The sequence below is a fragment of the Carassius carassius genome, chromosome 18 (genome assembly GCF_963082965.1).
Source record: "Carassius carassius chromosome 18, fCarCar2.1, whole genome shotgun sequence".
NCBI classification, from domain to species: Eukaryota; Metazoa; Chordata; class Actinopteri; order Cypriniformes; family Cyprinidae; genus Carassius; species Carassius carassius.
In genome coordinates, this window is record NC_081772.1 from 2861292 (window position 1) to 2889012 (window position 27721).

The following is a 27721-nucleotide window of genomic DNA, read 5'->3' on the forward strand; positions in this document are numbered from 1 at the left end:
GTGACAGTTTTGTATTGTAAACACATTTTAATATCTACATGTAATATAAATGTTGTTTAATTATTTTCATATTTTAATTTAATTTAAACAAATATTAGTTAATGCATTATTATTAAAAGTATTATTTATTAAAGCAGCTGTGTGTCATCTGAAAGTTTTAGATTCAGTCCTCAGCGACTCAAATTCTACGCTCGATCGCCTAAACATATTGGATTAAATAAATAAATCCGCCGGTGTATTTCTCCATCGAGCCGACAGATGCCGCTGTTTAAAAATACAACGAAACGTCATGTGTGTGACGTAGAGGTGAGAGGTCAGAGCGTCGCCCTGCGCACACGGGAGAATGACAACATTACGAGCTTACACGTGCGATGATCTGTTTAAATTCAACAATATGTGAGTTATAGAATTAAATACATTATAGATAATAGCGAAAAAAGTACTGTAGCATTGAATGTGCCTAACGATAATACGATAGTATTAACAATCAGCCACCTTCACCGGTGCAAGGCATGTTAGATGTTCATTCAGATCCTATTCAACATGCAGATATTCATCAATATAAATAATAAAGAACAAGTAAGGAGTTTTATTTATTTATAGTCATGTATCATAGTATTTTCACTGTACTCGGGATTTTCTTCCACTCTGTATCATTTATATAATTTAACTGTGTATTATATACATGTTGAACATGATCTGGATAAACATGTAGTGATATCGTAATTTTACCTCAATAAATGTTAATAATCATTCTATCAATAGTGTGTTAGAACACTGTAATATTAAAAAAATAGGTTTGTTTCTATATGCTGCTCATCATATATGAGATTGTGGTAATATTTACATTAACGTGTGTATTTTTATCCCACAGTAATCTGGATCCCTTGACAGAAACTGTATCCTTTAAAACACACCTCAAAATGATCAAATATGAATCAGTCTGGCACTGTTATATATATTTATTAAAAAACTTAAATTAATTGGACAGTATGGAATTCCTTTCTATCTTCAGTATTTGGCTCATTGGCCAGAGTATTTCATAGTAGCAGAGGCTCCAGGCGGTGAACTGATGGGCTACAGTGAGTCAGACGTGTCTCTTTCTCATCTCTTGTCACTTTGTAGCTGAGAGTGCATGTAAAGGATCAAAATTAAGACATTGTTTACTTACTTTGATGTCATTACAAACCTATATGACTTAATTTCTTCTGGGGAATCTAGAAATACATTTATACATTAGAAATCTGACATGTTCCTGCGCAAAACAAGATTACATTGTGGAATTTTTTTTTATTTGTGTTTATAAAGGGGATGGGCTGAATAACAAGAGAAACTGATGATGTCATCTGAAAAGGAAAGTTGTTTCAGAGGCAGAACAAATTATTTTTGATGTGGTCGTAACGACATTCTGCATCCAAATAAACGGCAATAAAAAATAAAATAAAAAGAGACAGAAGCAGCAGTTGTGAGTGGGGTGGCCAACCCTAGCTCCACCCCTGCTTAAGTGCATTAAATATTTTTAATGTGTTAAACTGTAAAAATTAAGTGCACGTGTTAACGTCTTAATTTTGACAGCACAACTAGAAACGTATTAAAACAGTAACTAGGATACATTTGGATTTGGTGTAAAACTGTTTGACAGGAGTATTTATAACCTGTATGTTAATGGTCATCCTGTAGTCATGGGAAAGGCAGAGGGGTCCGTCGCTAGAGAGGAGTGGCACGGGCACGTCACCGCTCTCTCTGTGGCCCCCGAGTTCAGACGACTGGGTCTGGCTGCCAAACTCATGGAGATGTTAGAGGAGATCTCAGAAAGGTACAAGTTACATTGTGTTGTAGCACCCCTTATTTGAAATGTCCTATCTGCTAAATAAATGCATGTAAAAATGAAACCAGGCAGAACTGTATAATCTGAAATCATATTGTTATCAGCCATAACATTACTATAAATATTAGTATTGGCCAAAGCATCTGTGCATCCTTACTCTAAATGAGCTTTGTTTGTTTGGGTTTTATTTAGGAAGGGTGGATTCTTTGTGGATCTCTTTGTGCGAGTTTCCAATCAAGTTGCTGTGAATATGTACAAACAGCTCGGCTACAGCGTGTACCGAACCGTTATAGAGTATTACTCCGCCAGTAACGGTGAACCTGATGAAGATGCATATGGTGGGTTATTCATTTATTACACTACTGTTGAAAATTTTGGGTTTGGTTATTATCTGGCAAACAATAAAATGAGACTTGAATCACGGCAAAGTCTTCTGCAAGCTAAACTCACATTTCTTCAGAAAACGTACAAATCTAATTTTACCATTCTTTCGTTTTGACAGATATGAGAAAAGCTTTATCCAGAGACACAGAGAAGAAATCCATAATCCCGCTTCCACACCCCGTCCGACCAGAAGATATTGAATAACATTAACATGTGGCTCTCTGAAATCAACATTCAACTGGGAAAACAGACATTAGATTTTTTTGGTCACAATGTCGGAGAGCCACCGCTTTGAATGAATTGGGTTAATAATTCTACTGAGTTAATAAAGCTAAATCTTATGGACTAGTTACATTAAATAAAAAAGTTTAAAGCAAACACTTGGCGTAGTTGTCTTTTTAAATAAAATATAAAAGGCTCTTGTGCAGGTTGAACATTTCTCTCGTGGTTTTCCCTGTAACAGTGCAAAGGCGGTCAAAATAAGGCAGGGAACACCGTACTGACATAACAATTATAATAAACTTGTGTCATAGCATATGTCCATGCACAGCTTCAGTAAATAATTTCCATTAACGCAGACTATGCCTCTGCATTCTTACTGTATCAGTGAGAAAAATACCTGTTTGCTCAGTCATCATAAATAACATGACAACTGCAAACTTTTACGAAATGATTACCACTGATTCTGCAACTACAATCTAAACGATGATCGGTTTGAGGGAAGCCATATTGAATAATAATAAGTGACTGGCACATTTGGTTCACACCTTTATTTTGTTACAAAAAAAAAAAAAGAGATGGATAGAAAGAAACGGAGACACATAACATGTCAAGTTCCGTTTCAGAGTTTTTCTGTGTCTGCTTTTGTTTCTTCCGTCTTGTCTTTGTCATCTTCACCATCACTCTCGCTGTCACTGCTGCTGCTCTCATCGTCACGATCGTCATACTCTTTTCCAGGCTCTTCTCTGTGGGCCGCAGATCCCTGCTCAATTGGTTCTGAATTCTCTTGTGCTTCCTTTCCTTGTGGAACCTGTTGTTCTTCTTCTTCTTCCTGCTCTTCTTCATCCTCATCCTCCTGCTGCTGCTGTTTCTTCCACATCTTGGCCATTGCCAGCAGTTTGAGGTTGGGCTGGTTGGCCGCGTCCTCAGGGAAGATGTAGTCATAATATTCTTCCCAGCCTGCATCCGACTGATAAACAAAAGACAATATGTTAGGGATGTCTAGGGTTGACTCAATTAACAATTCATAGGTTTTCAATTCAGGAATGATTTCTGCAAAATATTCAATTCACGATGAGACTCTGATTTCAAATAATAATTCTGTATTTTTAAGTGCATTAACACTTAAGTGCATTAACATTTAAGTGCATTAATTAGGGGCGGCAGTGGCTCAGTGGTTCATGTAGGTTGTCTACAAACCGGAAGGTTGGTGGTTCGATCCCCGGCTCCACCTGACCAAGTGTCGAGGTGTCCTTGAGCAAGACACCTAACCCACCTGCTCCCGACGAGCTGGATGGCGCCTTGAATGGCAGACACCGCAGTCGGTGTGTGAATGGGTGAATGTGAGGCAAATTGTAAAGCGCTTTGGATGGCCATGTGGTCTGTTGAAAGCGCTATATAAATGCAGTCCATTTACCATTATGTAAATGATTAGGTAGGAAAAAAGACAAAACACTGTCTTGTACACTGATGTACTAAAGCCATCAGAACGGAACCAAAAACTGGTTTAAAAAAAAACATTAAACCATGGGCTTACTGTATTGTTGCATCCCAAGTGCATGTACAGAGTACTTGGAATAGAATTATATATGAATATAAATATTGAATTAAACACACCTAAGAAAGTTTACAAAAATTTGCACATGCAAGTAATTAAATACTTACATTTTTTTAAATACTCAATGATACTTGACTGAATCGTGATTCATTAAATTTTTGGAAATTCTAAAACCAATTCTTGACTATAACAAATAATTCTAATTTTAAAAACTCATGTTTTAAGAATAATGCGCATGCATCTGCAGGCCAATATAATAAGAAAACGAGTGTCACTATGTCTCCAAAAATTAAATGTTTTAATATTTAACAATATTGAATGATATTTTAACAAATGACATTTCATTCAGTTTTTAGCCCATTTAAATAGATTCTTCACTGAAACAATCCACATTTCAAAAATCCATGTTTCAAGATTGATGCATCAAAAGAACAAATGAATCATACTGTCATACACACCCCTACTTTCATGACACCATCATGAACCGGACATAAGAAGGCATAAACTCTCACCCCGTCCTCTGCTGTGATCTTCCTCCTTTTCTTCACCTTCTCCGGCAGGAGTTTCTGGACTCTCTCCTTGTTGGCAAGCGATCCGAACTCGTCCTCAAAGTCTCTCCAGGACTCCAAGAGCATCAGACGTTCCTCTTTCTCCTCACAGCCCTGCATACTCTTATTGGCTTCCTCAAAGATCTGTCTGCATCTCTGAATGCGGTCGTCACTGTCGATGGACAGCTCAAACTGGCCAAAGCTGATCCAGACCTACAATACAACCAGATTGGAAACAAATGCATCAGATATTCATTTAGAATGAGCATGGTGTGTTGGTGTAAATTTGATGGCTTACTTTGACATGTTGGGTACGCTGTAACAGTCTCTTATAAAGTCCTCGTGTGTTCTCGTACTCTTCTTGCTCAATCTCAAAATCAATGTATGACTTCCACAGCACCTGATATAAACACATGGAATAGTTTTTTTTTTGGCTTTATCAGGCCTTTATGGCTCATATAGTATGATATAATGAGAATATGGAGAAAAAAAAACTGTAGAGTGAGAGAGAAATGTGAAGTAGTGACCTCTGGCATGTCGAGTCGTGGTTGTCCAATGGCCAGTTCAAAAATGGCTCTGGCCCGTTCAGTGTCTCCCAGGATGGTCTCCAGCTCGGCGAACTTGATCCAGGTGGTGCAGTTTTCTGGACTGAACTCCAGATACTTCTCGTAGAGCTTCCTGCAGCGGTCAAACTCTCTCAGCTGTAGCTCCAGCTCGATGTAGCCTTTGAACAGTTTGTTTTTGGGACACTTTCCAATAGCTGTGCCCTGACAAGAGAAAGGTCAGAGGTCAAACTCTGCAGTGTGTATGACGTACACTACCTTTCAAAAGTGTGGGGTCATTTTTTAAAAGACATGAAAGAAATCTCCTATGCTCTTAAGGTTGCATTTATTCACTGTAAAAAAAAAATTTTAATAACTGATTTCATTTGAATAAATATTTAAAGTGTAATTTATTCCTGTGATCAAAGCTGTATTTTCAGCATCATTCCTCCAGTCTTCAGTGTCACATGATCTACAGAAGTATTCTAATATACTGATTTGCTGCTCAAGAAACATTTCTGATTATTATGAGTGTTGAAAAGATATTTTTGTGGAACTGTGATTTTTTAAAGAATAGAAGTTCAAAATAACAGCATTTATTTGAAATATAAATCTTTTGTAAAATTATGTCTGTCACTTTTGATCAATTTAATGCATCCTTGTTTATTAAATGTATTCATTTATTTAAAAAAAAAAAAAAGATTCTTACTGATCCAAAACACAGCAGAAGTCTAAAAGTATACAAGTGTGTTTAAGAGTGAAACACTTACCAGGCCACGTCTAGCATTCTGGAGGTTTTTTTGTCGGATTTCAAATTGCGCATATAAGAGCCAAATCTTGGCAAACGTAAACTAGGTATAAAACAAAGACATACAGGCTATAGTTAGAAAACAACTTAGAAACAGTAGTAACATCATTATGAAACACCCTTAGAAGATTTCACAGATAAAATACGTGTCAAGCACAACATTTTTCAGCTGCTAAAATTGTTGCAAAGTAGGGCTGTCACTAATGATTTTTTGGTAATAGAGTAATTGGTATATTATTCTGACAATTAATCGAGAAATTGGATATATTTTGGTGGTAATTAAAATAGACCCAAGCAAACAATAGTCTTTAAAATTACTTAAAATCAATGTATAATAGCAATGAGGCAATAACAATCGGTTCATATAAAATATCAAAAGCAAGTAATCATATAGTTTTATTGAATAAAACAGCTAAAATACAATGTAATAAAACAATATAATCATAACTTATGTACATTATGTGTTTATTATTATCAAATGCCTGCAGAGGGCGCCAACATCCTGATGATTTTCTTTTTATAATTTAATAAACATTTCATTCAGATGTCCACTTATTCTTCAATATTTGGCCACTGTCATTTCAAGAACATGTGGACATCAGAACATGCAACCTCAAAGTAAGGGCTTAGTGAATGCGATGAACAGTTAGCATATTTAGAAAGATAATGTTGTAAGATGTATTCTTCTGTGTTGGCGTAGGTTTATAAATGATTTACCTAATAAATCTGATAAAATGGTGCACATTGTTCCCAAAACGTTATAAGCAACTCACAGCATTTGCAAAGACAAATGGTCCACAAATGTAAATGACTGTTTTTACGGAGCAGCATTTACTGTGAACATAGCCACACTGAGATGCACGGTAGCTACACACATATTAATAAAGAGCAAATTAAACCGGCAGCACATATATTTATTGAACTGCCTATCGCAGCCTTTGTGAAAACGGTCTAATAATGCTTTTCATGGATATATTCATTCATATTTTGCCGGTTAATTGACATGCAAAATGCTATCAAGGATTTTTTCTAATCCGAGTACTCAAATTTAATCAAGGAATCGTGACAGCCCAATTGCAAACTGTCCAAAAGTGCACAGAATTAACATTTTAAGGACCGGTTCACCAAAAATGACACGAGGTTGTGTAAATAGTGTTTTTAAGCACCATTAAGACTGACAGATTTACCTTTTTGTGTGGTATAAGCTCCAGACATGCCTGGTACACCTGCCTCGTTCTCTCAGGGTCCTAAACAAACCAGACTAAACATATGACACCAAGGTCTGACTCTAAACATGCAGATGTAATTCCACGGCTTAACTGAGAGATGCACATGAATGCTGAATACTTTAGCTCACAGATGTCTATCATACCTTGACCTCCAGCTCCTCATAGAGAGCGTAGTTAATCCACAGGTAGATGTAGCGTCTCCAGTGTCTCTTCTCTTGGATGGGGGGTGTGTTGGCTATCGCTCTCTCGTACACTTCTCTAACCGTGTCTGCATCGGTGTCACTCTCCACCAGCCGCAGGTAATCAAACCAGGCATCATAATTGTGTGGGCTCGCCTATAGAGGGGGAAATGATGATAATAAGCAACAGAGTTGTTATGAAGCAAGAAAGTGATGTTTTGAATATGGCTAGAACTACAAACTGGTTTAGCAAAGACCAAAAGGTTTCTAAGAAAGTCATTTGTTTGTTTTTAAATCAGAACTAAGATTAAGCATTAATTTTGAGGAAGGATTAATTGTCATTGATTGATTCACCTTGACTTCCTCTTCATACTGAAACCTCCTTTTGCTGACGATCACGTCCTCGATTCCTCTCCTGTCTCCAAATCTCTTCTCAAACACTGTGTAGTTCTTAAACAGCTCCTGGGCCTGTTGCTTGGGGACTCTGTCCAAAGCGTATTTATAGATGATGCGAACTCTCTCAAACTAAAAGACACAAAGCAAACGGTCAGGTCTGAGCAGGAAACATCAGAAGGGTCTCGTGTTTACTGAATGGCATGAACACAGGACTTCATACCTCTTTCTGTTTCTCCTCAAATCTGGAAAAAGCCACGTAGAGGTTCTCGTTGACATGCTCCTCACCATAAAACTCCACAGCTCTCTCGAACACTTTCCTCGCACGAGCGATGTAGCCATGCTTCTCTTCGAAGTGAGCGTACTTGATCCAGTTCTTCACTTCAGGATGAACCATCACAAGTACTTTGACATTAAGGATAACAACAGTACATTTTTATGTAACAGCCATTCATTCACTCAGATGACAATATATGTATAATATACTTATTTTTATATATATTTCATAAGTCAAATTTGTTTCTTTAGCGCTTTTCAGAAATTCATGATGTTAATGTTTATAGTACCTCCATGCCTTGTGCATTTAGCAAATTAAAGCTGGGAGATAATAGTTGCATTATGCCACAACACAAAAAATCAAGCAGCTGATTTTTACCCTACAGTACATATCACTCCACAGAAGTGTACTGTATGTATGCAGTTGAAGTTGGACATACTTATTTAACTTTATATGAAGAGTTGGGCGATAATATAGTTTCATTGTGCAATGAAACAAGGCAGTTGGGATTTGCTATGTAGTACTCATGCACTGTATGTGTATTGTATCTGGATAAAGCTGGTGAACCAGACTATTTATGAAAAGATATAGTTCTCATAGATGCTGCGGGATTTGTCCACTTCCTTATAGCGCAGCTCAAAGTTGATGTACGAATGCCAGGCCTGCTCCTCCGGCTCCCACTCCATCCAGCGCTCAAACACCTGTCTGCAGCCAGCAATGTTCCCCAGCATCTCCTCCATATAGGTGTACTTGTACCTGGTGCATAAACATAAGAATAAAATAATTTATCAGGAGTTACAACAAGAAAAATAAATAAATCAGAGTATCTTTGTCTGAATGCATTAATGATCATGAGAAGGAAGCTCACCAGAACTGATTGACACGGGGCAGGATGGTGATGGCTCGGTCCCAGATGTTGCGAGCGTGATTCACCTGCCGGTTCTTCATCTCCATCTCTGCATACTTCAGCCACAGCGTGATGTTGCGGTGATCCACGTCAAGCGCACGCTCGTAGATAGAGCGAGCTCTGAATACAATAAAAACAGTTAAAGAAATCGCCTCCAGTCTACGATTCAGTCATCAGACACAAAACTGAAACTCACCTCTGGACCTCCTTCAGGCTCTCCTCCCATTGTGCGTACTTGATCCAGTTGCTGATTACAGTTCTGTTCTTCCTGATGTTGTCTTCAAACCCCTGAATTGATAGAAAAAAGTTGAATGTGTTTGGATATGTACCGTAGCAATTGCATTTTTAGAACACGGACCCTGGTAAGTTCTTATTTTTCTATATGATAACACCAAGTTTTTGAAAGTACTATGATAATCCTATGTTTTCTGGAGCTGCACCATGGTAATTGCATGTTTTAAAGCATTTACCATGGTAATAGCATGTTTATGGCATGTACATTGGTAATACTATATTTTTTGGGACACATACCACGACAATATAATGTTTCCTGGACATGCACTGTGGTAAATTCCATGTTTTCTTGAGATGGTATTATAATATATAACATGGTATTATAATATACTTAAAAGCATGTATCATGGCAATTATACCATATTTTATTACATTTTCGTTGATAATACTTCTATGTTTTTGTGCCATATAACATGACAAGAGAAATACCAAATTTACTGGACATGTACTATGGTAATACAATGTTTTACTTATGGTAACAAAATATTTTTACAGCATGTACCCTGGTAGTACCATGTTTTATGGCAGGTTCCACCTTAAAAGTTAAAACTTTTTTTGGAGCACATCCCACAACAATATTATGTTTTCTGGACATTCCCTAAAGTAATGTCATGTTTTCTGGGGATATATCATAACAATAAATTATCAATTTTAAGCCTGTACCATGGCAATACCATGTTTTATTGCATGTCCACAGGTAATACCATGTTTTAGGGGCATGTACCATGACAATATCAAGTTCTCTGGACTTCTACTATAATAATAATACTATGTCTTTGAGGCATATACCATGACAACACCATGTTTTATGGACATGTACTATGGTAAAGCCATGTTTTTTGTGCATGCACCATGTTTTTAATACCATGTTTTCCAGAGATGTTCTATGGTAAAGCCATGTTTTTAAAGCATACACCATGTTTTTAATACCATGTTTTTAATACCATGTTTTTCAGAGATGTACTATGGTAAAGCCATATTTTTTGTGCATGCACCATGTTTTTGAAACCATGTTTTCCAGAGATGTACTATGGTAAAGCCATGTTTTTTGTGCATGCACCATGTTTTTAATACCATGTTTTCCAGAGATGTACTATGGTAATGTCATGTTTTTTGTGCATGCACCATGTTTTTAATACCATGTTTTCCAGAGATGTACTATGGTAATGTCATGTTTTTAAAGCATGAACTGTGACTGAACTAAACTGAGCTGAAAAATGACTCTTTTGAAGTTGAAGATGTTCCACAACAGATGAACATTAATACTGTTTAGTGTTTAGTGTCAAGCTGGTTTAAAACAATCGGTATTGCTAGAGCACTATATAAATAAATGTGACTTGACAAAACCATGTTTTCTGCACATATACTTTGGAAATACCGTGTATTCTAGACATTATGGTAATATTTGGGGAAAGTCGTGGCCTAATGGTAAGAGAGTCGGACTCCCAATCGAAAGGTTGTGAGTTCGAGTCCCGGGCTGGCAGGAATTGTGGGTGTGGGGAGTGCATGTACAGTTCTCTCTCCACCTTCAATACCACGACTTAGGTGCCCTTGAGCAAGGCATCGAACCCCCAACTGCTCCCCGGGCGCTGCAGCATAAATGGCTGCCCACTGCTCCGGGTGTGTGCTCACAGTGTGTGTGTGTGTGTGTGTTCACTGCTCTGTGTGTGTGCATTTCGGATGGGTTAAATGCAGAGCACAAATTCTGAGTATGGGTCACCATACTTGGCTGAATGTCACTTCACTCACTCACTCATATCATGGTGCATGCATATAGTAACCACACAGTACTATGGTATGCATCAAAGTAGCTGTAACCGTTGTACTACTATTTGATACCATCATGCATTTTGCCAAACATGTCGTGATCATATACAGAACATACAGCAGTTATACCTTCCTCTTCTTCAGTTTGTAGTCGTTGAGCTCTTCTGCATCAGTGATTTTCTGTTTGGGTGGAGGAGGCAGCAGCTCGAGCTCTCTCTCCTTCGCCTCTCTGAGCAGCTGCTCCGCGGTGATCTGCACCTCTGCTGGGGCTTTATTCTTCACCTGAACACATAACACAAAATAAGTTGAAACAAAAACCACGTTTAGCTCAATTAACTACATCTAGAAACATGATATAATAGGTGTTTACAGTGAAACACAACCGCTTCACGTAGCTTACATGCTAATGCTAACTCACAAAACATTGTTTATTTTATTAAGTTACCTTCGCCACTTTCGGAATTCTCTGTTTACCCGCCGCAGTGGACGCCATGATTGTTACGCTGCTGTCACTTTACTAAAAGGCAACTTTATGTATTTATTTACGTTTTTAAACTTCGATAAGCCGATAAAACCGTTTCGTTTGGGTGCCGTGTGTCGTGTGTCGCGCGTCGCGTCTGACGTGACACGCTGTAACATTTGACCGCAGTACGTCACGGAGCTCCGTAGTAAAAATAAAAACAAATGGCAAATCTATAAGGCTACAACTATAGCACATTTTATGCCTGTATCTAATCATAACTATTTGTATGTTTTCTTAATTGTATTAGATTTACACATCACTTCATCCGTTTGGGAGAATCAATGTCATTCATCTACTGTAAGGGTTAAGAGTTAAGAAAATTATTACGCAATTAGTTAGTCTTACAAAAACAAAATTAAAATAAATAAAAAATAATAATTAAGCATACTAAAAAAATACGTTTTGTTTATGGTAGTGAAAAATTTAATACAACAAATTACAAATTATTAATGATTAATGAATAATTATTTTTAATTAGATAAATACACATATTAATTAGAATTTAATTATTTTAATATATATTATTTAATATAATTATACATGTTAAAATGTTTAAATATAATTTAATTTAAATATAAATATTTATTATATTCATTATTATAATCTCAATTCAAGGTGATGAAGGGTTTTGAAATCTTACTGTAATTAGTGTTGATCACTACTGTGAGGTTAACCCTACTGGTTTAGGTGTTTGAAAATTATCAACATTTGAAAACATTGATTAGAAATTTAGAATCAAAAGTACATCAGTTACATTACTTTAATAAAGTAATTGAAATAGTTACACTACTTATTACATTTTAAATAGGGTAACTTGTAATCTGTAACCTGTTACTTTTCCAAACTAACCTTACCAGCACTGTATATGCATATAAATGCCTAAATGCACATATTAGTACAGAAAAATGTATGTTTATATAAATACACAAACATACATACATATTTTAAAGATATTTACATATATATAATTTATATTATAAATAATACTTAATATATGAATACATGCATGTTTGTGTATTTATATATACATAATAAATATACACAGTATACACACGCATATATTATATAAAAAAAAACTTTATTTTGGATGCAATTAATCACGATTAATCATTTGACAGCACTCATTTTCATATAATGATTAAAAGAAATCTTATATAAAGAAATCTAAAATAGGTTTCACTTTCTCGATGCAAAATATAATTTCGTATTTTTTATTATTTTCCTCTTGTATTTGGGGTGAAATATGACATTCACTCAGACATTCAGACATTTGTGTAGTTTCATCTAGTGTAAAGCTGATTATAATCCACGTCTAGACTGTTTTCGTCCTGCTGTTGGCAATTTATATCAATACAGTTTATACAGGGCATTTGCAGCACAGTGATGTATTAAAATCCTGGTGCAATAACTTCCTATTCCCCAGAGTGGAATATCACGATGACCTCATGCACATATTTGCAGATCAGATCACGCCACTGGTGGAGTCCCATGGGCCGTACTTCCTGTCTGAGCTCATCAAGGCTCAAGACCAGGAGAACCATGCAGCTGTCTGTGAAGTTAGTCAGGTTTTGTTTACAATTAGGAAATTGAAAATGAATGTAGATCATCAAGCTTAAAAAATTAGGTTCTGAATAAATTACATTTTCCCTATGTGCACAAATATGACCTCTTTAAATAGACTGCCCTTTATTATTTTTGAGAAATGAAATCCTATACTATAATAAACTATACTATACTATAGGAGTGCTAATTTTTAAAATGGTGTCTGTTTGCTCGAGCATCACAAAATACGATGCATTCTGTAGCATTTTTGCTTTCTTATTTACATGATATATGTGTGCATGATTGAAAGTTTTTGATGTTATTGAACTCAGCATCATCAAAATACATAATATAATGGCTTTTTGTAAATCAGCTGATTTTGTTTTTCTTTTTTTTCAAGATGCAAATGTTTTTCTTTTAAACAAGAAAATGGAAAGCAACAGGGAAATTTATTGCTTGAAAAAAAGAGCACAATAACCTCTTAAGTTCATGGACTCTTTATGCAAAGTGGGGCAGAAATTGTGTTAGTTTGTGTTTTCTCAGGAATGACAGGACGACAGCTCGCCTCACTCTCTCCTCTGCGGTGCATGCTGACATGTGTTCATGTGACATATGGCAGATGAGAGCTCATGCCCTGCCAAGACATACTCACACTGAACATATTGTGTCCAGACATCTGTAGCAGTTTTGCCTTTTGTCTGAATGTCCCGTCCATTCAGCGGGACAACTGTACTACATTGCCCAGGAGGATTAAAAAATAAAATAAAAATTCCAGAGAAAATTATTACAGAGGTGTTGTTTTTTCGAGATCTCTAACTCAGTTTTTATGAGAGTTTTAAATTATATATGGGTGAAGCTTTAATGCATTTAACAAAAGCAATTTAATGTCAAAATGTTATTGACAAAGAACTATTCATAACCTATTAACAATTTAAAGGAGTGGAAAAAGGGGGAATCAGGATTAGGCTTAAATAAAGTCTTGAGATTCTCATAGGCTACTGTACTAAAAATGGCTCAGAGGAAGACAGGAATCATGTCTTTGTGGCAGTTTTTCTGGCTTTGTCAGTGTGAGTGGTCACATGGATTTGAAGCTATTTAATAAGTGGTTTAAACTTGAAGAATTTGAAAATTTGAGAAAGACAAATCCAGAACATCAAGAGAAAAAAAACAGAGGAACCACATCCACTGGGGGATGAAAATAATATCTCTGACGCCCAGCAATATGATGAAGCCAAAGAACCTGTGCAAGTGAGTTTCAAAAGACACATTCAGAATATTTAATGGTGCTCTTTATGGATCATATATTAAAAGTATTCCCAAATCAACTTCAGGGTGAACGGATGGCAGAGCCAAACATCATCTTTGAGATGCTTCTTCCTTCTTTTGCATTTTAATACCAGTTGCTATTTTTGTGATTCATGCCAAGTAACTTAGCTTATTTTTGTTTCTCTGTTGATTTCTCTAACTAGCCAGAGTTTTGAGTTTTGAGATCTGCATCAAAGACACAATGGACTCAGGTGAGGACTCTGAACCAGATAGGCCACCTAATGCATTCAGCATCCAGCTCTTCACAATGGAAAAGGCGTTTGAAATGAGATGAGGTCTTCTTGGACCAGTAAGTAACCATCTAGCAACCTTTAGAATAGCCTGTTTAGTTCAAAGGGTCAGAGAAAGGGTGGATAATTGTCATGAAAATCTAATTTATGACTGTTTCTGGAGCAAGAAACCATGACTTTAGTGGGATAATGCTATGAAAGTGTGAAATATGGTTCCTCTGAAGTACGTAAGCTATCACTTGTACTGATTAAGTGAATTTTGGTTCAAGGAAAACTGTGTGTCCTCATCTGGCCATTCTCCAGTGGCTTTCAGTGAGGAGCTGTTGTAAAAATCCGTCTGAGTGTTATTTTGCTCCTGCTGAGCTGGTCTGTGTGCCACCTTATTGGCCAGCTGTTGTGGAATATGGAGGCCTGTCGCTCCCCACAGAGCATGAACATGTAATTAATGAGTAAAGTGACAGCGAGACCAACTAGACCACAATCTCTTTCTATTGCCCAACATGGCAGCCTTTCTCAATGCTCCTGTAGGACAGATGATGCTCATAAGCTTTCATTTCTGTTGTCGTCTTCTTTCCTCAAAGATCAGCTGATTTTCTGCCGTACCGGTTTAAACTGTTCACGGTAAGTACATCAATTTAAGGAATCCAGAAATCACCTAAATATGTTATTCACCCAAAAATGATCATAACTTGCTCACACTCATGTTGCTCTGTGGCTTTCTTTTATTACAAAAAGTACCATTAAAAACTAGTAATAGTAGTCTATATGATTTGTATGCTATATTTCAAGTCTTCTGAGATATTATAATTATTAATATTAAGTTTTTGGCTTATTTAGAAAACAGCCGAGTGATATACTTCAAAATATATCCTTTTGTGTACTGTGAAAGAAAAAAGTCATACATCTTTAAGACAAGAGTACAATACCTCTGAAAATATTGGGGTCACTCTTTTTTTATATATATAAATTGGTACTTTTATTAAGAAAAGATGCATTAAATTGATCAAAAGTGATTGAGTGAAAGATTTCAAATAAATGCTGTTCTTTTGAACAATCTATTCACCAAAGAATCCTGAAAAAGTATTGGTTTCCACTAAAATATGGAGCAGCACAACTGTTTTCAGCAGTAATAATAATAATAAATGTATCTTGAGCAGGAAATCGTCATATTAGAATGATTTCTGAAGACTGAAGTAATGATGCTGAAAATACAGCTTTGATCACAGGAATAAATTACACTTTAAAATATATTCCAATAGAATACAGTTATTTTACATTCTGATAATATTTCACAGTATTACTGTCTGTACTATACTGTATGTTTGATCAAATAAATGCAGCCTTGGTGATCAGAAGAGGCTACTGTTAAAAACATACAAAAATCTTACCACTACCAAACTTTTTATAGGTAAAGTAAACGACAGAATGTTCACTAGTCTCGAGTGAGAAGTCTCTTTAAACACCGTTACATTCTGTGTCCTGTTTAACATGTAACACACTCTAAATCATCTAAAATAAATCTCTAAATCAATAGTTCATATTCTAGTACTTGATTTGTATTAAAAAGTATGATTGAAACCACAATACAGTCAAAGAACAATATTCTGACCTTGATAGTATTTGTGAGCACATAAAACCATGAATGGAACTGCTCTTCAGGCATTTGTGGCGCAGGTCGAGAGGCGAGTTGGTTTGATAATCATCAGAGATGAAAAGTGTCATGGTGTGTATCTTACCAGAAATAAATGCAACGCATTTTGTGATTCCAGGACATTGAGTTCATCTAACTTTGACCCATCATCAGCGAGAGGAACACGGTCGACTATGTCACTTTTTCCTCAACCCTGTCTTCCAGCATCACACTACATGTATCTTTAGGGAGGTCCACAAGTCCTGCCTCTATTACCTCCTTCACCCACCCCATTACAGCCATGAGGTGGACAAAAGAATCCTGTAAAAAAGAGGACAGTAATATCACACTGCAAAAAAAATAAATAAATAAAACTTGTTTTCCAGTACAAATATCTAAACATTTGTAAAGATTTACTGGAGAAACAAAACAACATCAGATATATAGTCCTATTTTCTAAAATAATAATCAAAATTAAGTGAGTTTTTGCTTAAAAACAAAAACATCTGCCAAAGGGGTAATACAATAATTGTGTTTTTCCTTTGAATTCCTTTGAGTTTATTTTTTTCTATCCTCATTGGTTATCAAATGGTTCTTGTTTTAAGCATCAACTCTTTTTCATCTACATTTTTCAGAAAACAAGACTTAATATCTTACTTAAGTAAATGTATCTTCATAAATCTTTTTTTAGATGTCCTAGAAAACAACACAAAAATACTAAGAAAGAATTATTTTTGCAGTGCACACATGCATGTCCTCTTCTTAGGTTGATGAAAAGCTGTTAATTAAACTGACAATAAAGTTTAATTTAATGTATAGTACCAATCATTTTGGAATAATTAAGTTTTTTTTTAAGTGTCTTATGTTCAGCAAGGCTGCATTTATTCTATCACAAATAGTAAAAACAGTAATATTGTGAAATATATTACAAAGATTATTAAAGTATTTTTACAAATATAATTATTAATGGCTGCTGAAAATTCAACTTTGGCATGAATAAATTACATTTAAAAATATATCTTTATTATTTTATATTGTAGTAATTTTTAACAATATTACTGATTTTAAAAAAGTATTTAAAAAAGGGAGCCTTAGTGAGCATTGTTATTTGTTATTTATTTTATTTGATCAGGGACAATGCACAAAAAAAAAAACATTAGTCTAAAAAGAAGAGATGTCATGTGCCAGGTTATAGCAAAAAATGCTAATTTCCACCCGCAGTCCCTTTCAAGACTTAATCATTAAAAATCATGATTATTCTTTAATGAATTGTTCTATTAAACTTTTGACTGGTAGAGTAATTTTTTTTTTGTGGACAGATGTTTACAGAACTTCACCAGTATTCTGCCAAAATAAAAGTTTGAGGATTTGAACATTTAAAAGAAAAAAAATGTAAGATATAAATATTTATATTGTAACTTATAGTGTAAAATCTAATTATTATAATTATTATACATTATTTTATTATGTGTTATATATTATACATGACAACTGTAATTTACAACAAGTAAAAATTTATAAGTTTTATATTTTCAGCTAAAACTAATAATAATAACCATAACAATAAGCCATATATATGTGAAGTCCTGTATATAAAGCATTTTAAAATAAAAACAAAATCAAATACTGAAAAAGTATCTGCCATGTGACCATTAACCAACATCAGAGAACATTTATCATGTGAATGTTTCATAATATTATTAAAATATTAACTTAACATCTCAGGGGTGCTTCAAGTAAATATTTTACATCCAAAGTCTTGATTTCTGGTCCAGGGCTTGACAAACATTTCTTCATTTGTCCTTCTTTGCTCTCAGAATGTCAGTCTTGACTCTCTGACAGTGGTGTGGATATTCATGGTACCTGTGAGCCCGAGATGACAGATAATCAATGCACCGTCCCAGCAGAATCGAGCAGATCACCAAAAAAACAGGTCAGACCAGCTTCCAGCAATATTAACATAAAGTCTGCAATCAAATATTGCAACAACGAAAGCACCTGTAACGTTATTTGTATACAAAACCAATAGTTGAATCTATTCCATACAGCTCAGCACTCACCAGCACAATGCTAGAGCACAAACAGTTTTGGACACTGAGGTGTACTGCTTAGGGCTATGGCTTTGTTTAAATCACTTACCCTAAGTATGAGCACGAGGATGCATGCTTTAGTGATCACATCGAGTAGAAAATGATACACCACAAGAGGGTGCTGTGCAGTAAATGAATGTGTCATCACATGTAATTTGTGACTGTAAATTTGCGACTCTCCATCCCGAAACTGTCAATGGACAGCATGACATGTTTGTTTCCACTTACATTTATCAGTAATTAATGCCATAGCTGTCTGCATTATTCCACTCGTTACACGTTCTGTGTATCAGAATCGTTAGCCGTACGTGAAGCAGATCCCAGGGCCGTTGTTGCCTGAGGTTATTGAAGGTCTAGTTGTAAAGAAACAGATGGATGGATGCTGGCAGATGGCGGAAAATGTTTACACTGGTTTCTAACAGGTAACAACAGCATTCTTATCCAGCAATCATCAGAACAACCAACATCTGCTGTAGACGCGTGTGTGTGTGTGTGTGTTTACTCCTGAGTAAGACCACACACCCAATAGCCAGAGGGAAGATTTCACTTCAATGTTTCTTCATCAATACAATCTAAACAAGCTCAATTAATCATGAGGTGTTATGAAAGCACATTCAGCCCACATGCATTTTAATGTATATTCACAACATGATTACCTATTACAAAATGTTTTTTTTCTTTTAGTTGAATGCCTAAGTAGCATCATATGTATCATTCATAAAGATTGATTATTCATGCACTGCTATTTTGTGTACTTCTGTATGGCAAACTTTTTCTGAAGGAGCATGTGACTGGAGTAATGATGATTATTTTACTTTTTAATGATATTTCACAGAATTATATATTACAATTATTTCTGATCAAATAAATTGATTAAATAAAGTATAAGAGTCTTCTTTTCAAAACATTGTGAAAAATATTACCAAACCCATTTTATATACTTTATATACATTCTCACACACAAACTGTAAAAAAAAAAAAAATAAATAAAAAAAAAAAGAGGTAAAAAAAAATTGTAATTTTACTGAAAAATACTGTAAAATGTATGGTTTTTGCATGTTAAAAATATGAATTACAATATTAGGTGGGAAAATAAATGTATTTATTTTTACAGTGAATTTCTGACAGCCACAGCTGGCAGTTTATCACCATAAATTTAACAGGACATTTTTACAACGGGCATATGATAATTAAGTCACCACTTGAAGTCCAGTGTAAAGTCTGATTTCTGAAGCAAAACCAGTTGAAACTACTGCCCATGTTAGACAGTACAGGGTGCTCGTTAGGTTTGGAACAGAGCTGCTGTGTCATATGCAGATGTGTGCGTGTGCGTGTGCATGTGCGTGTGTGTGTGTGTGTGTGCAGTGCAGTGCAGTGCATTAGCAAGAAACACAAGCTGTCACCCTTCAGTCCACATTAGAAAGGTCCATTTGGTAGCGCAGCAACGCTGGTGTCCAGGCAGTACTCCAGATAAGAGTGCAATGACTGCGTTAATCCTCTGTCCGGTTCAGATGAATTAATCAGAGTTAAAGCACCTGTTCAGTCTTCGTCAGTAGAGTGTTGTGTTACGAAGGGCATTATGTCTTATAGAAGTCCTTCATGTTTGAGACCAACGCACCTGCACTGGCTTTACCTGAGCAGAGAGCACAGGGTCAGCTCCCGGTTGACATCGATATCGCTGTCACATCATTGTCAGAAGCAGCTGAACAATATCTGAAAACATTTTAATTTCTAAAAAAAAAACGTTTTCAAACAGGTTTCCTTAACACTTTCAAAGTCTGCCATTGGTCGCCATCTTTTTAGCACCTTCTCAACAGCTAGAGGGTAAATGGATAGAAGGAAGACCAATCAGAATTTAAAATGCAAACTATTGCAATGACATCATATTTTAAGTATTAAGAAAAACACAATTTAAAAGAGGTTGAATGCTGAACAGCACAAAATGAGCAAGTGCATAATTTTAGCAGCTGTTAAGAAAATTGTTAAGAAATTGAGACTGAAGCCTGGAATAATGGCTGCTCAAAATTCAGCTTTGCATCACAGAAATAAATGAATAAAGTCAAATAGAAAACAGTTACTTTAAATTATAGTACGTACACAACATTAGTATTTTTACTATATTTTTGATTTTAAAAAATGCAGCGTTGATGAGCAGAAGAGACATAGATTTCTTTCAAAAATATATGACCCCAAACTTGTATATATATGCAAAGATATCTCGCAGAACTGATCTCTTTCTGATATTCAAAACTTCTCAGAGGGCATCAGAAGATTATTTTTATGCACATGATCCCTGTTGTGCATTTTCTGATTCTTCAAGTGGCCCCTTGCACATGTCCAGAATTTAAACTTCCTTCAGTCTCTGCCATTGATTATAGCAGTTAATGAATGACTCTGAATAGACCTTCGTTGATGGCTGTGTAATCAGCTGTGTTCTTATATTACAATGACAAATGGCATAGTTTCGAGTCCACCACGTCTCTATTCTAGCACTTAAAATCAGATAAGGTGTACCACAGAACAAATCCTTCAAATTATTCTTGCTCAAGGGCCAATTAGAGAACCAGAGAGAGAATGATTAGGACAACACGAAGGCTGTTCACGGCACCCAACATGTCCTTTTCAGTAAATCTGCAACATGAATTGATCTTTTCAATGCTTCATATTAGGTGTTCTGTACATTTTTTTTTAATAAAGTATGTGTCCTTTCTCTCAGTGGAACTCTTTAACATTAGCACATTTCGGTATTTTAGATGAGTTATAGTGCTCGCTAATGCAAATGCTTTTTTCCTGTTCGCTGTGCTGGTATCTTTTTACCCCAATAAGTGCTCAGTGAAACATACTGTCGCTCTTGCTCTGATTAAACTATTGTCATGCAGGGGAACCCGTCCGTATGTAGGACATCAGCAGTGCTTTTAGGAAAACTGCATTTACTGTTAGCTGAGCTTAGCTGTTAGCTGTTAACTCTCTGGTTAAAGGAAAAACACACACCTGAAACACAACTATTTCATTGCATCAACAAGCAGAAGGTTATGAGATTATCCAGTGTTCAACAATAAGGTCCAGCTGAGCTGATGGTTTAAGTGACCACAGATACAAAAATACAGCTGTTTTAGCAACAAAAAAAATGTTTAATCTTTTTTTATTTTTTATTATTCAACTGTATGTTTGGTGCCTATAAATTCATAAACCAAACTTATTGATGGAAACATAATATAGCACAAAACTCTTTATGATTTTGAACCCTTTCTAACAGCATCCATCAGTTATCAGATTTAATAAATCCTTTTTTTGAACATTACTGTTCAAAGGTTTGGGGTTGGAAATTTTCTTATGTTTTGCTTATCAAGGCCACATTTATTTGATCAAAACATTCAGTAATAGTTTGAAATATTATTGCAATTTAAAATAACTGTTTTGTATTTGAGTACATTTTGAGACGTAATTTATTCCTGTGACGCACAACTGACTTTTCAGTATCGTTACTCCAGTCTTCAGTGTCACATGATCTTCAGAAATCATTCTTATATACTGATTTGCTGCTCAATAATCATTTCTTATTATTATCAATGTTGAAAAAAGCTGTGCTGCTTCATATTTCATATCATCATTGGCAAATGAAAAACTCCACCAGTGAGCATTTTTATGGGTTAAATAACACTAAAGAAGATAGTTTTTTTCTCATTTCTTTCTGTCAGGCTCCTTTTGCCCTGTACCACACAAACTCACCATCAATGCCACAATCGTGGTAGTGGGAGCATCAGACATGGGTTTAGCTTTTCTTGAAGCACTAACATTCAGGTAAGCAGTTTGATTGAAATGCTACTTCAATCAGATGGTTAACTCTGATTACTAAGCCTTACAGTAAATAGCATTCAAGGATTTTTTTTTTTTTTTTTTTGAAGAAACAGCAAGATATTTGTGTCTGAAAAAGATTTCTTTTCTTCTTTTTCTGGGAGGTGGAGAGACATCATCTCAAGTGTGATTATAATTAGTGAGAGTGACCCTCAGGGATCTGAGCCAAACAATGATTGCATGAAATCTGAATATATGCCTTTATATAATAACTCCCAGCACACACCAATTAATACCTGTATTCTGGATCTTTCTGTCTCTGGACAGAAATCTCTTTGTGTTTTAAAAAGGATTCTTCAAATAAACTATTTGTCTGTCTTTATTAACATATTTTTAATCAGTGATTCCCAACCAGGCATCAGTCCCAAGTGGTACTTTGAAAGATTTCATCTTAAATATCAGAGCCCCATTTTGGTGAGAAAAACCTTATAGAAAATGCAACTATGATATACATAAGTCACTTTACAAAGACTGTAAATGACCTTTCCTTTGTTAAACATCACATCTAGATTTCATTTACAAACAAATTGATTAAAAATACAGTAAACTAAAATTTTAAATTACTGTTTTCCTTTTGATTGTGTTTTAAAGTGAAATTTATTCCTGTGCTGCACAGCTGAATTTTCAGCATCATTCCTCCAGTCTTCAGTGTCACATGATCTTCAGAAATCAATTTAATATGCTGATTTACTGCTCAAGAAACATTTATTATTATTATCAATGTTGGAAACAGTTGTGCTGCTTCATATTTTTGCGAAAACCATTATATTTTTATTTCATGATTCTTGATGAATAGAAAGTTCAAAAGTAAAACTTTTTTTTATAATGTTATAAATGTCTTTACTACAACTTTTGATCAATTTAACACAGTCTTGCTGAATCAAAGTTTTAATTTCTTCCCTAAAGAAAGATTTAAAAGGTAGTGTACAGTAAAAGGTTTGGAAACACTGTTTTTAGACAATGACATCCACACACTTTAGCTCTTTCGTCTCCGAGGGATTTCACTTTTCAGAAAGTCATTTCTCAAGAGGATGTCAGGAGAGGTTAGGGGTTTGGATGCAGCTTCTCGCAAAGCGTTTGACCAAACAAAGCAGTGATTTAAGCCCGTTCTTGTTTCCTGAAAGCTGATAACTGTCTGTCAAGCAGGGGTCGCTCTGCGGCTGTGTGTGTGTTAACTCCTGCTGGTTTGGCAGACACCGTGGGCACACAGCTGTCTAGAGCTGGCAGTGTGTGGAGGTCACGCGCTGGCCCTTTAATTAGCCCTGCTACTGTTCTCTAGGCCGCAATTGGTGCTTGCTGTCGCTAATGACTTGACTAATGAGGCAGTTAGTGTCCACTAAACTTATGGCCGGTCAGCCCCTGTAGAGGCCGCCTGACTAATGGAGAAGGTGGAGGCCATGGCCGACAGCGCTTATCTGTCAAGCCAAAACCATTGGCCCCCCTCACGCTTTCTCTCTTGTCTTTTATCACCCCTGAGGATGGGGTGAAACGCAGGACCATAGAGGACCAATAAAAATGCTTGGCCCCTAAACTTAGCAGTCAGACACTGGCCACAATAAAGGCCTGTCAGCTGCTGATAAGACCAGAACGCTGTGAGCTGGTGGTCAAGAACAGTCTGCAGAGAGAAAACACACACATACACACACGAGATTAACATTTCACACTGACACGGATTCACCGATTGTTTTTTTTCTAATATAAAAGATGGACAAATGATTCTGTTCTTTAATTAATTCCATACATTCTTAATGAAACAACAATGAAAATATCCACTGCCATCTAGTAAATAATATTAGTCACATTTGCTCAATTTTATCAAATAAAATGTTATTCTTTAAATCATGTTTATCATTAACTACAACATCTGGTCCCAAATTAGCTAATTTGGTTAATTTAGACTAATTGTGCAAGCCTTTTCAATCTTATTTTTATTCATAATATTTTCCCAAATTGTGTTTAAATATTTAAATGTATACATGTTTTTAAATGTTATTTTAATAGTATTTTAGCAATAAACATTACTTAAACAATAATCAAACATTAAAATGTATAATTACATTTATTTATTTAGGCATGTCCCAAAATAAAAATCTTGTTTTTAGTTAATTTTTTTTTTAAGTGTTATTTTTTTTATGTTACTTTAGCACTAAACAATAATTTTAAAAAAATAATTTGTTTTAACGAAATTAATTAGTTTCATTAAAATCAAATCATACAAATTTATTTATTTTTCATTTAAATTATTTAGTGCATTAAGTCATTTTTCAAATTTTGTTTAAATATTTGAATGTACACATTTTAGCAATACAAAATAATTCATTAATTCAATTATTCATATATGTCTATGTATGAAAAAAATCACACAAATCAATTAATGTTATTAATTTTTAATTTATATTTAATTCATTAAGTGTATTGAGGCATGTCCTACATTTTGTTGACAGGGAATGAAACCTTAAAACAGGGTCAAATAGAGGACAGATAGCTAAAGATGACAGTCGCAGCTCTGTCTGTCTGCATCGCTAAGAGCACTAGAACGCAGAGCCGTTCTCCGTCTGATCAATCAAGACAGTCTACAGGCCTCACACACTCAGAAGCGCTCCTCTTTTAACACACGCTAGCCTGATTTCCTCAGATAGAGATCATGTCTTTCTAACACATACAAAACAGGTCATTTACATGAGAAGAGACCTTTTTACACTCCTGAGGGGACGGGGGAGGGCGAAGGGGGGAGACCACTACACACAGGAAACAAAACAAGAGGGGAAAGAAGGCAAAACAAAAGGAAAGGCTTTTACTGTGATGGTTGGAGAAGAAAGCACTTTAATGCAGGCCAGCGCTGTGCTGGAAATTAAGGGATTTCAGCATTTGTCCATCGAGTGTTTGCAGAATAACCTCACACACACCGCATGCTTTTGTTCAGACGTCGTTACTGTCCTCTCTTCATTCAATGGTATTCATTTCTGGACAGAAGAAAAGGAACACAAAATTTGACAAAAAAAAGCCTCATTTTCCACAGTCTGTTCTTCAAAAACACGCTTACCGTACCTGAAATTGATTTGGAGACAACAACAGTTTGAACATCAGCGATTCTTTGTATATGTCAGGATGCATAAAGTTGATAAATAAAAGAGTCAATGACATTATGTGACTCTCACTCGACTACATTTCTCTTTCCCGCCAGTCCTCATCTCAGATCAAACAATCTCACTCTCATCTCCACTCACGGTTTTCCAAATCGCTACTCTGGAGTTCAAACTCGAAGGCCTGACTTATATTTTAATGAAAAGTCAATACATTATAAACATTACTAATAATTTCTTAGGAGAAAAGTTTATACAGCAGAACTGCACTGTGCTATAATATTGCCAGTCTCCTAAAAGAACAGGGCTGTCAGTGCTCAATGCTCTTTATTATTGTCCTCTTGCATTAATTAGTTAATTTATAATTATTAGATTCGCTTCCACACAAAACCTTGATTCTGAGCATCTCATTTATAGCATAAACCAGTGAATGAGTCGGTTAACCTTGAGCACTGAGAAACCGTTTACAGTGAAAGACATATCACTCTGGCTGCTCTTTTCATTCCAGTGTAAGATTGATTGCAGAATCTGTTCCTCCACAGTCACTGCTACAGTGATCAGGATCAAGCCCAGCTCTCTTTGCACTGCTGGATCAGCGTGGTGACGGGTAAGATGAAGGATATTGAACGCAAGGCCAAACACCTGGAGCTGATGGAGAATGGTAAAGTGAAGTATGTGAAAGTGAAAAAAGTAAATTCATAATTTATGAATTGTATGACGATCAGATCCTCTGCACCGGCCTGCAGTATCAGGTCAAAGACACACAATCACAACATCAACACAATTCAGCGAACCAAGATGCCACTGTGAATTATGAAACATGTATTCTGTGCCAGTGCAGATCATTGTTTGCAAATTAATGCAATGCTAATTTGGTTTTCATGCAGAGTACAGTAATTAGTACATGAGAATTCAGCTTGTACGGATGATGCTGTATTTGGCAGAGTCTGACAATACATTTAATGGTAGAACATTGCAGATACTGTATATATAGAAGCTGAACACACACACACACACACACACACACACACACACACACACACACATATATATATATATATATATATATATATATATATATATATATATATATATATAAATTTCTAGTTAGCTTCCTGGGTTGTGTGGTCACAATGCTTCCATTGAGTGGAGTCCCCAAATCCATTCCAGTGAGTAATGTTCTTGAGTCCGTTCCTGTGAAGCAAATTCTCAAGTCCATTCCAGTACGGGAAAACCCAGAGCCCAACCCAGAGAGCATCACACTGTCCATAATGGCTCAAACATGTCTGGGTCCCACACAGATCCACACGTGTCGGCTCCAGCCCCAGTCCACTCCAGTGTCAGCTCAAGCCCTTTAGTCTGCTCCAGTGTTGGCTCCGGCCCCTCAATCCGCTCATGCCTGTTCTTGTTCCAGAGCTCAATCTTGTGTCTGCTCCAGTACCAAATCTCAGCACAGTATCAGCCCTCGGTTTAGAGCTGTACCAGTAGGCTTCTCTCGCTCCAGAGCTCAGCCAGATGGCCACACTTGCCCCTGAGCTCACCTCGAAGCCCACTTTCATCCTAGAATTTTGGGGTGAGGGGGCTATCATGTCCCCATGTTTCCGGTGCCCTCTGTGTCTCAAGCACCTCCTGGGCTACTGCCGGCACCTTCCTGGCACCCGAGCTGCCGCCACCGCTCTGAAGGCTTTGTGTTCAATCTGGGCCACCCCATTGGACTGTTTATGGCACAAGGTCGTGCATTGCAGGAGGAGGGAGTACTGTCTTTGTTTTAGTTTGTTTAGAGTTTGTTTTGTTCTGTTTTCCTGTTCTATTCATGTCTGTTTCTAGTTAGTTTTCTATGTTGTTAATTTGTTATGTTCTCCTTGGTTTCTGATTACAGCCCTCAGTTAAGATGTTCCTTGTTAATTAGCTCCTTAGTTTTCTATGTATAAAAGCCCTCACTTTGAGTTAGTTCTTTTGTATGTTCTTATGTTTGCTTACTTGTGGCTGTGTTTGGTTTACTCCTGCTAATTCCTGTGCTTTTCTTGTGGATTATTCTTGAAGAACTCTTGGATTATTGCTCTTTCATTGTGGACTTTATTCTACACAGCCCATGGCAGATACATATGTACATATGTTTATATAAAATGTATGCACATACAAATATATTTACCAGCTTCTACAAAGTTTCTGCAATTTGTGATAAATAAAAGTTCATTAATATTAAAATTATATTAAACTGTTTGGTTAGAGAATATATATATACAATTATTTGAATTATTAATTTAAATTATTATGAATATATAGAGAGAGGGAGATTTTTAACTAAGAAATTTTTAACTACTCTTCAGATGCCCAGTCTCACCAGCACTGATGCCATAATCCAAAAAACCAACAGTATGAGCCAACATCTCATTTACCAAGACACTGTTATTCTAAATCCGCATCCAACTGTCAGAGCATTACAAGTAGCTAATTAGCGTGAGTAAAATCTCATCTCCTTTCATCCATTTAAAGGGGAATATTCATA

General features: G+C 35.9%; 2 protein-coding genes and 1 pseudogene across 2 annotated transcripts; 2 read left to right on the forward strand and 1 right to left on the reverse strand.

Moving 5' to 3' along the window:
* Positions 1-292: 292 nt before the first annotated feature.
* Positions 293-2646, forward strand: LOC132092109 (N-alpha-acetyltransferase 20). The gene is made up of 6 exons (XM_059498196.1): positions 293-396; positions 875-899; positions 992-1082; positions 1681-1816; positions 2021-2166; positions 2331-2646. The coding sequence occupies exons 1-6, from the start codon at positions 344-346 to the stop codon at positions 2414-2416; spliced, it is 537 nt and encodes a 178-aa protein (XP_059354179.1). The 5' UTR covers positions 293-343; the 3' UTR covers positions 2417-2646.
* Positions 2647-2967: 321 nt separating this feature from the next.
* Positions 2968-11569, reverse strand: LOC132092110 (crooked neck-like protein 1). The gene is made up of 14 exons (XM_059498197.1): positions 11379-11569; positions 11063-11215; positions 9069-9160; positions 8834-8992; positions 8555-8721; positions 7912-8090; positions 7650-7820; positions 7260-7451; positions 7075-7134; positions 5850-5930; positions 5065-5304; positions 4836-4937; positions 4502-4750; positions 2968-3401 (listed from the first exon to the last, which is right to left on the reverse strand). Exons 1-14 carry the CDS (start codon positions 11424-11426, stop codon positions 3054-3056), a joined length of 2241 nt encoding a protein of 746 aa, XP_059354180.1. The 5' UTR covers positions 11427-11569; the 3' UTR covers positions 2968-3053.
* A 1332-nt stretch (positions 11570-12901) lies between these two features.
* Positions 12902-27721, forward strand: LOC132092848 (cilia- and flagella-associated protein 61-like; annotated as a pseudogene).